This window comes from Zootoca vivipara, chromosome 6 (assembly GCF_965207765.1).
Source record: "Zootoca vivipara chromosome 6, rZooViv2.hap1.1, whole genome shotgun sequence".
NCBI lineage: Eukaryota > Metazoa > Chordata > Lepidosauria > Squamata > Lacertidae > Zootoca > Zootoca vivipara.
The window spans coordinates 37483023-37493750 of record NC_142589.1 but is presented as its reverse complement, the minus strand read 5'-3'; the positions used below and the strand labels follow the sequence as shown (position 1 = coordinate 37493750).

Below are 10728 nucleotides of genomic sequence, written 5' to 3'. Positions count from 1 at the left end.
CTAAACTCAGTCAATCCCAATTCTGCCCTCAACATCTCACCCTACAACCACCACCACCCGGGCCTGCAACTTGTGCCCTACTATCACTGTCCTGCGAGGACTGCATAGACCTTCTGAGCCCAGTTCGCACTAGCTCAATTCACCTTTAATTCCCCTTGCTGAAGTTGCACTGTTTGCCAGTATTCTATAGCCAACAGCTTCACTCAGCGCAGTTGGAACGTTCAGCAGCTCAACCAATAGTTTGGGGAAGATGGCAACAGGCAACAAACGGCTAATTGGTACATACAGAGAAGATGTGAGATAGAAAGATGGCGTGCACAGTTCAGAAGATCGCTTTCATTTATTTTTAAAACCACGAGTTAAAAACGACATTCTGTAGCAATGAAAGTAAAACCTTAGTGGGGGAAACCCAAATGGGATCTTGTATAAAAGACAGCGGTATAAAACCAGCCAAGAGGATTGGAAAGAAAACAAAGAGAGGCAAAAGATGCTGAGGGGGATATACTTTGGCTTACCTGAATACCAGGCAACCATTAACACCTCTCCCCACAATTGCATTTTCTTAAAAAAAGCAAGCCCCCATTTTTTTTAGCAGCTTGGGTGGGTGCCATCCCCTCTAGGCACTTCCCACCTCGCCCTGTGAGAGAAAGAGTGCTTGTGGGCACACGCCACTTTTTCAAGTGACCCAGGCTAAGAGTCAGTAGAATTAGAAAAAGCAATGGAGCTGAAAGAGGAAGTCTTCTGACTTCCTCCTTCAGTTTTATGTACTTTTTTCAAGAGAGAAAAAGGTAACCACCCATCACGGACTTATAAGCAAGCAGTTAAGTGAATGGGGGCTTAGAGGCTTTGTGGGTGCTAGGGAAAGAACCTAGCCCCAAGCACCCTATTGGCAACCCCTGGCATAAGTTAACCCCAGCTGTAATAGAACAGACTAGCGAAAGAAGGGCTAACGTTTGCCAGAATTTCTACAGCCCACAGCTGTGCTTTAACATTTCCAGTTCCTCAGAAACTCTTAGCGGTTAAGGCATCACTCATCTTTGTTCATGTGTACACACACCCTTGATAACAGCAGGTTAACTTGCCAACAGAGACTGAGGCCTGCAAGAGTCTAACGTTCTCTGCAAGAATCCCAGATGTCCACAGGCATTAGGAAGTGCTATAGAAACTGGCCAATGAGCTACCGCAATCAACTTTCTGCCTAGTCCTGAGCTACAGGGACGAAGCTCCAGCCCCAAGAGGCCAGAAAAAGGCTTGCGGGGCAGGGAGAAAAAAGGAAGTTTGTGCTGCCCTTCCTGTGAGGATTTTGGCTTGCAGGAGTCCCTGAAATAATACAACAGACAACACCACCGCCACCGCTGAAAGAATGGCAAGACAAAGCACCCTATGCAAATAACCGCCAGATATTCATCAATTTCGTATTTTCCATAAAGACACAGCCCATTCCCATTCCCCAACTAACAAATGCCACTGGTCTTCAGGCAGTCCTTCCTGCCCAAGTGTTTCCACAGTCCTCCTGCCCAGTCACTTGGCCACGAGTGGGCAGTGGAGCAGCCCCAGAAATGGGACCCAGCTCAGCTGCTGCTTTGGGGCAACCCGTCTGCCCCCAGGAGATGACAGCTTGCATCTTCCACCAGTGCTGGTCCTGGCCCTGGCTGGAAGGGAAACAAAAACATTAGGGATGAAGGAGGGGAACGAGATTAGGAGGCAAGAACCACACATTGTTTAAAGTGGAATCATAGTGCTTTAAATGTAGTGCGAATGTGGGCCCAGGTAAATCCATTTCCTCCAAGCCTGCCTGAAGCACCTTGCCCCAAAACAAGACATTCACCGCTGGGCAATATTTGTTAAGACTTCCTTTTCCTTCTCTGCCCCACCCTGGGGAGAAAGAGAGCAGCTAACAACCCAGCCCACTGCAGTCCACATGTGTTTAAGGAAGAAAAACAAGGGCAAGGAAACAGTTGTTTTTAAGAGGGAGTGAATACGTCTGGTTTGAGAACACAGCAAACAGCAGAGCTCATATCGTTAAAAAATAAGGATAGACTTCCAGTGGGGTGGATGTGTCAGTAAGACCAGAAGCACTTTATTATTTCTGGAACGTTTTTCCCCTCCGCATAAATTAACCTTGTAGAGAGGTGCCCGGCCTTTAAAATGCTGTCAGTTGCAAAAGATGGCACCATCTTTAAAAGATGGCACTTGTGGCTACACACTGGGCAAAGGGAGCTCTTGCAGACCTTGTTATAGCGGTAGCAAAGACACAAGATTTCCAGGGACAGATTAGGAACAGCTTGCGTTCCTGCATTATGAGCCAAGTCAGGCCATGCCCCTGGTGCCTGGGGTGTTGGAAGGAGGCCACCCTTCTCCAGCCATACCTTGGTGAGCAGCATATACTGGATGGCTCCTGGCGTGGGATCCCTCACCACGGCTGACAGCAGCTCCTCAGAGGGTGTTGCTGACCCCACGGGCAGACCTTTCAGGAACCTGGGCAGAGGGGGGAAGTAGAGAGACCAGGGTTAGGGCCTGAGGCTGTCCTGACCCCAGCAAGAAGAAGAAAAGGAGGATTGGGGAGGCACGGGGTGGGGGAGGGCAACACAGATTTCAGACATGCACAGAAAGCACCAGGGCAGTGGGCATCGAAAGTCTGCTAAAAAATTGTGTTCTGTTTATTAATGGCTTTCTGTTCAGCCTGTGGGTTGGAAACAAGAGGAAGAAAAGCCGCCAGTGATGTTCCCAGGGGATGGTGGGCCACTTCTGGCCAGCAGACCACAGGCTCACCCCCTTGTGCTAAATAAACTAAAAACAAACACTTCAATATTTTACTGCTAGGACACCTAAAACAGGAGAGTTCTCCAATAACAAGAGCCGGCACTTATCTGCCACATAAGGTAGGCTCTTCCAAAAAAAGGACAACTAAACACTTCACTATTTAACATTGGGCATGTTAAATAGAGCAGACCAGTTTTATGTAGTGCACCACCCTGAGACCTGCAGGTATAGGGTGGTATACAAATTTAAACAACAACAACAGTAGTAGTAGTAGTAGTAGTAGTAGTAGTAGTAATAATAGATTTTCAGAACCAGGGTGCATTTGTAAACAGACAATATCGTTTTTGTGAGCAGGCACTAGAGCAGGCATCCCCAAACTGCGGCCCTCCAGATGTTTTGGCCTACAACTCCCATGATCCCTAGCTAACAGGACCAGTGGTCAGGGAAGATGGGAACTGTAGTCCAAAACATCTGGAGGGCCGAACTTTGGGGATGCCTGCACTAGAGGCTTGCCTCTTTGGGGGGCGTTGGCCGTCATGGCACCACTGCCTCTGATTACAGGGGTGACACACTAAGTGGCAAGGAAGTGACTGGGCTCACGTACCGGCCTCCGTTATTCTCCGGAGGAAAGCTGCGCTTCGCAACTTCCACAAACTCATCCACCGTGTCATCCAGCATGAAGAGAACTGCGTTTGGGCCAGCGTCAAATGTATAAGCCACCTGTAAATCAAGCCCAGTTGTCAACAAAGCACCTGTTTTACTTTAAAAGGAAACTATCCCTCTGTGTGTGATGAGGAGGAGCAGGGTAGGCGTGTGCCTGCAAAAACCCTTCCTGGTCCAGAAAAGGCCTGGCTTATCGTTAAAGGGAAGTCCTGTGAAGCGAAGGGAGAATATAGGAACCCTCCTTGCAGACCTTGTTCTAAAAGCTTAGATTACACCTTAGGCAGCCTGAGGGTGAATTTAGTGAAGCAGTCGTTTTTGTGGAGAAATCTGCACCAGAAGGGGCAAAGCCTTAGCTGCTCTTCCATGATTTCCAGTGCTAATATTATTTTTAAAACACCTGTAATGGTTTTATCAAATCCATCAGCAAAACCACCTACTCCTTAAACTATGTTAGGTTAACCCCTAAACGAAAGAATACTAATGAAAAAGAATTTGGGAGGTGCCCAAGTACCATGCATTTTCACCCTGCCTTGTTTTGACTACATCCCTGGGCTCTAGCGATCATTGGCCCCTGACTCTTCCAAGCCAGCTGAGTTCTCCTAGCCTGCATGGGCCAACAGCTATCACCCTTCAGTCTCAGGACTTGGAAGGCCTGTTGGGCTCTAAAAGAACGGAGCTGCCATCGGGAAGCTGCAGGACCTTTGATCCTCTCATTGCAAGGTTTCCAAATGCCCTTGTCCATTTGACCCAGGCGCCTCCCTTTCCAAAGCCCTAGGGTGCCCCTGCCCTCCCGTGAGCACTGCAGCTCTCTTCCCCACCTTGGTCTTGCCGCAATGGGCATTGTAGCGGTGCACCAGGGCCACCACTTGCTTGGAGATGTCATTGAGGTAGAAGATGGGTGGGAAAGTGTCCAGGCAGGTCGCGTGGAACTGGTTGCTGTCCTTCATGGTCAGCTCCCCAAAGGCCTCGAAGTCCCTCTGCTGGATATGCTGGGTCATTTGGGACATGCGCTCCGGAACCAGAGCCTCAGCACGGTGCTGGAAGAGGGATGAGATGGCTTTTGCTGTTTAGTATTTATTTATCATGGCTACTCCACAGTTTATCGTGGCAATGCTGCTGGAAACCGCAGGAGGGGAGAGGGCTCTGGTGCTCAAATGAGGATTGAGTGTTTCCCCCAAGGAATCAGCACTTTCTCTTACCTTCAGCAGGAGGCTGGTCTTCACACTAGTCTGCATGCCTGCCGTGCTACCCACGTGCTTCTTCTCTGCACTCACCTGCCAGGAAGAGGCACAGAGAACAGCAGCCGTTCAGGCTCTGGCAAAAAGGGTCCTCCAGTGTTGTATAATACACAACATCCAGCCCACTCATTACCTGGAAAACCAGTTTACAACAACCCTGCAGTTTTTTCCTGGCGCCTGCCAATGCCCTCACTCACCACCAGGATCAACACCCTCAGCTCTGGCCAGTGCGTCTCCGGCGCCACCTGCTGGGCGATGCTGTCCTTGCCATCAGCGTTTTGCCCCATGACCCACTGCACGAAGCCCCCGAACATACTTCGGCAGGCACTTCCGGAGCCTTGCCGGGCCACTTCAGAGAGCTCACCCTCCACACCATAGAGCTTGGCCAACGTGTATACTGCAGCATCAGAGAGAAAGAGAGAGGAAGGAGAGTGGAGTCGTTTGTTTATTTATTGCATTTATATACTTGGATATAAATCGGTTGGTTAGAGCATGGTGCTGATAATACCAAGGTTGCAGATTCGATCCCTGTATGGGACAGTTGCCTATTCCTGCATTGCTGCATTGTTGGATGAGGTGGTCCTCAGGTCCCTTCCAACTCTATGATTCTACTAAGGAATGCCTCTGTCATGATGTCTACGACACCCAAGATTTTTCTCCAAGGAGGCAAACACTGTTCTCCCTCTCTCCATTTTATCCTCACAACAGTCCTGTGAGGCAGGTTAGGCTGAGAGGCAGTGGTAGGCCCAAGGTCACCCAGTGAGTGTCATGGCCGAGAGGGGATTTGAACCCTGGTCTCCCAAGGTTCTAGTCCGACATTCTAACCACTGCACCACAGTGGCTCTCCCATGAGACACTTGTCATCCCTTGGGACCTTGAGGATACCCTCAACACAGCCATTTCTTCTCAGCCTCTTGGCTCTCCCACAGAAATCTACATGGTTTTCACCCCCATTTCCCCCTTCCTCACAACAAACCTGCCAGGTTGGTTAGACTGAGTGAGAGAAAGATTGACTCCAGGTTTCCAGGTGAGCTTCATTACTGAAGGGGATTTAAACTCTGGCCTCTCAGGCCTGACTCTGACACTTTAACTGAGGGGCTGGCCAACATTTCGACTGTGCTCCTAGCGAGAGATGCCATTTTGAACAGGGGAAGCAAGAGAGTCAAAAGAATCTGGATGGAGCAGACCAGATCTCCAGGAGCTGCCATCAGTTTCCCCCACTCACCTAGACAGGCAAACCCAGCTGCAGAAGAGGCCAGCCCAGCCGCTGTTGGAAAGTTGTTTTCTGAGGCAATGTGGACCCTGTAGGCAAGGCTGAGGGCAGAGCGGCTGCTGCTGTCGCCGCTGTTACCATTACCGCTGTGCCGCTTCCTCGCCAGACGGCGTACTGGAAGAGAGAGAGAATGGAGGATAGCAAGGAATATGATATAAGCCAGGCAGAAGATATCCGCAGTCAAGGAAATGTGACAGACACACAAAAGGCCCCTATTTTCATTGGCATCCCACTGGCTTCTGCAGATGCCCCTGTTCATGCAGACATTCCCTTGATGTCTAGACCAGAGTCTCTTCCTTTAATTACTGTTCTGTTTTAATGAGGTAGTTTTATTGCATAGTTTAATTATGGATGCTCACACTTTAATTGGACTGATCTGCTGTGTATTTTATTGATGGGTGTTTACATTTTAACGCTTGTATGTGTAAAACCACTTAAAATCCTAGTTTGGCCTTAAGAGGTAAATAATTATTAATAATAATAGGATTAACTGCCACTTGGTGGAAATACCAAGCGGGGAGAGTGCTGTTGCACCCTGTCTTGCTTGTGGTCTTTCTGGAGGCACCTGGTTGAACACAGGGAGAACAGGACACTGGATTAGATCAGCCTTTTTCTACCATGCTCTTTTTGTGTTCTTATGTAAACTCACTTCGGACAGCAGGTGGAGTCTCATGAGGGGAAATGTTCCATAAAATAATGCTATGTTCATTTTCTGCGTGGAGGGAACTGACTCAGTATAAAACAGCTTCCTATACTCCTGTAATTTGCAGCTGTACCTCACCAGTGTTCCAGATATGAGCCCTGTTTAAAACTGAACGGGAATAATTGTATATTGTTTTTGTGTGCTTTGCAGTGGATCCCAGAACCGTGGTAACAGCAGAGAGGAGGGCCTGTCTCCATCATTATCTCCATCATTATCATCATCCCTGTTTGCCGACATATTTGGTGGCTAAAGAATGGCAACCCCAAAGATCACTGGACAGAATAATAACATTTTTAGCTGCAATGTTTTTTAAGGTGTTTTTTTAATTAAAAAAAACCTGTTTTATGATATTTCGGATGAATTCAAGCTCCGTGCCTGATACCAGTTCTTGCAGCTTTATCGCAGAACTTAAAACAGACCCAAACCATTTCCCTGGCATTTGCTACGCAGGTGTGCCTAAGCCTTCCTTCACTCAAACTAAACCCACAACTTCTCACTCTGCCCTCAGAAGAAAGAGCAACAGCACATTTCTCCCAACCTTCCATCAGAAAACAGTCAAGGTAAAAAAATATCTATGGTTGACCTCTCCCCAAGTGGAATATACAGGTTATATTCAGCCAAGCATTACTCAGAGTGGACCCATTGCAATTAATGGAGCCAAGTTAACCATGACTATTAATTTCAATGAAACTATCGTGGTGATGACTATCATTAAATACAACCCTAAGAATCCAGACTTGACAAAAGAGGTCTATGCTTCTGTGTGCTGCCTTCCACTCACTCTCTCGTAGGCATGACTGGAGACGTGGCTGACCAATATCATCCTCCTTCCCATTGAGCCAGAGGCGGTCCTCAGTGAAGTCCCGGCTGATGGCAGCTGTTGTCGTGGTTTTCAGCTGTAACAGAGCCACAAGTTAGAAGCTCACAAGACACGAGCAGTTAACCTGTCGCCCTCCAGCTCCCGTTGGACTCCAGTTCCCTCCACCCTTGGCCATGCTGGCTGGGGCTGATGGGAGCTGGAGTCCAACATCCGCTGGAGAGCTGCAGGTTAGCCACCCCCATCATAAATGAACAACCACCTGGGACCATCTAAGCAGACCTCTACCTTGCAATCCTATGCCCATTTGCTCAGAAGTAGCCTTCACTTTGCCCAATGGTAATTGCCCCCCAGTAAACCTGCTTACCTGGCAGTGAACCCCACTGAGCATAGTAGGCTAGGCATAACATGCTAAAGCCAGAAGAATGAGGGGCCACACACCTATATTTACAATCTTAAAAAGCAGTAAAAACATTGATAAAATAACTTTAAAAAAAACACCAGGCAGACCCCTCTGGGGAGTTTTCATACACAAGGCATTGGTCTCTAATTCCCCCCACCCCCTCATCTGACCACCACATGGTTCACCTCTCTGGAGAAGGACTTCTGCATGACCCCAATACCTAGGTTGGGGCAGGTTAAGAGGGAAATATAATTTTAGTTGCAGATTCCAGGCTAGAAAAACCTACCAACGTCACTTGTTGGGAAGGAAGGAACCTGTGTTTTTCCTAAACCTTAAGAGGTTTATGCATCTACATGGTGGTGACATTGACCCAAATCACAGAGTGAGTTTCTACCACCCTCCTGATGCTACCATTCTTCTTTCAAGAAAACAGGATCCTAACTTGCAAGTTTGGCTTCACAATCATGACATCCCTTCCAAGACCACCAGTACATCCAGATTTTTTTTAAAGCATCTACATTGGGTTTGTTTTCCCTCTGTGCAACTATACCTCCCTTAGTAAGGTTAATCGTGGTTTTGTGACTAACAATTCCTCATTTGTAACCCTCAGTTTTGCAGACAAAAGGGGACATTTATGATGATTTGGTACTAACCTGATCTTGGTGCAGGGTGACGCTGAGGGAAGAATTAATTGGCAAGATCAGCTCTTCATCACGCTTCCCCCCTGGGTAAAGGAGGACATTGTTTGAAAAGGAAGAGAGTGAACCCAGAAGCACTTCACCATTCTCTACAGTCAGTTCCCTGGGTGGTCAGTGTCTCAATAGCATCATTAACCTTGGGAGATGACAGAACTAGTCCAACCTGATCTTTCTCATGTCAATAGATGGAACTACATTATAGCAGCAAGGTAAACCTATTATTTGCTGGTGCAATCTTCCTCCTCCTCCTGGCTTATGGCTAGCTAATTTGCCCACTTGTAGTGCTGGGAAGGAAATAGAGCTAGATTTCCCAACAAACAAATCCTGAGTTGTTTTGGGTATGCATAGAGTAACCCACCAATCTTCTAAGGGACAAGGCCAATCATTTTTTAAATTTAGAACTGGAATTTACAAAATTAGTTGTTTTATTTACAATATCCTAAATGCAATTCACTTTTCACATTGGAAAAATGTGTTTTTATCTCTAATCCACTTCATCTTTGTTTCCTTCATATGGAATTTCACAACTCAGGAGTAACTGCCTAAGATGCTTTTCCAAACGCCTTCACTGTCAGTATTTGGGATGCAGAATGCACTCTTTCCTTGTTGATCCACTTTTAATTTAAAGTTTCTTTAGTACAATGGAAATTATGACACATCATGCAGAACCCTCAATTACTTTTGATGGAAGACCAGCAAACTCTCATATTTCGAGTGCACATGCATGCCTAGAATCAATTATTTAAAAGCTAACTTTCAATGCAGCAAAATATTGTTCCATTTACTGATACTCCTGCATTTTAAGGGATATTTTAAGAAGGGAGAAGGGAAACTCACACTTCACCAAAGGTACAAGAAAAAGGAAGGAGTCTCTCTTTCTTCTCCTTTTAACCTCATTCTCTTGTACATGGATCTTTTGCAAAAAGGGCTCTTGTAGGTCTCACACTATACAGTGCCTTCTTAAAACCACTCAGAACAAAATCTAACTGTGCTCATGTTCAGTTGAGCTTGCTTGAGCAAAAACATATAGAAGATCCCAGCCTTTAAAATGAGCACAAACATACACTTTCCTCTACGACAGTGTTTGGGAACCCGCAGCCCTCCAGATGTTGTTGGACTCTTAACTCCCAACAGCCCCAGCCAGGGTGGTAAATGATGAAGGAATGATGAGAGTTGGGAGCCCAGCAAATATCCTGAGGGCTACAGGTTCTACGTCCCTGGCCTGTTAACTCTTTTCCCTCCTCACGCTCCTGGTTCACAAATTTGAAAGCCAGTCTTGAGATCCGAGGAGCAGCCACTAAGGTTTGCAATAATAATAACAACAAATACACTTAAAAATGGGAGGTAAAAGGGGAGAGGAAAGGAGGTACTCACAGTATTTTATCACCGCGATGTTAACAGGGGCTGTGCAGGTCACGACCGCCAAGGGTTTATCTTCAGCCATGGCGATGACAGACGAGAAGGGGGCGCAGAGGAGGAGAGAGGAGCAAAGGGTGGATCAAGTAAGAAGGGGCACAACTTCAGATCCTGCAAAAATGCCAGGAGCCAACCCAACGGCTTAGTCGAATCCTAGCTTGCTTGCGCTGTTTTCTCTACGCCAGCTACCCAGTTGCACTGACCACACGGGCGACAGGAAAGCAGATCCAAGATTGCAAGCCACACTCCCACATGTGCCTGCAAGGAGAAAAAGGAATGCCACGCCCTGCACAGCTGCCTTCTCTGGGATTGGCCAAGGAAGCACCAGCTGCTGCAAGCCTGCCCAATCAGAGCCGGTCTCGTCTCCTCCTGTTGCAATTCTTATCCAATGAGAGCGCGTCGGAAGATGGTGCTCCTCTCTCTCCTCATTCAGAATCCTGATCAGAAAGGCGGAACCCTCGAGGCGCTTTTTTAGGGGGAAATGTTTCCCGCACGGACGTTTTCAACACCGCGCAGGACATAGTAGGACATAGTAGGCAGCTGAGATCCAGCTTTCCATTCTGTTTGGGGGAATATGGGGGCAACCATAATTCATTTGTGCACCAGATCCTTTCTGGTTTGTCAGTATTCTTGTTGCATTAGTCCCGCAGAAAAATTGAGAGCAAGTAAAGCAGGTGGCGCTGTGGGTTAAACCACAGAGTCTAGGGCTTGCTGATCAGAAGGTCAGCGGTTTGAATCCCTGCGACGGGATGAG

At 47.4% G+C, this 10728-nt stretch overlaps 1 protein-coding gene across 1 annotated transcript; it reads right to left on the bottom strand.

Annotated features, from left to right (window-relative positions):
* Nucleotides 1-321: 321 nt before the first annotated feature.
* MVD (mevalonate diphosphate decarboxylase) lies at nucleotides 322-10375 on the bottom strand. Its single transcript, XM_035120869.3, has 10 exons — nucleotides 9933-10375; nucleotides 8514-8584; nucleotides 7422-7536; nucleotides 5890-6051; nucleotides 4862-5061; nucleotides 4626-4700; nucleotides 4245-4463; nucleotides 3368-3483; nucleotides 2370-2478; nucleotides 322-1652 (listed from the first exon to the last, which is right to left on the bottom strand). Exons 1-10 carry the CDS (start codon nucleotides 10000-10002, stop codon nucleotides 1572-1574), a joined length of 1218 nt encoding a protein of 405 aa, XP_034976760.1. The 5' UTR covers nucleotides 10003-10375; the 3' UTR covers nucleotides 322-1571.
* Nucleotides 10376-10728: the final 353 nt, after the last annotated feature.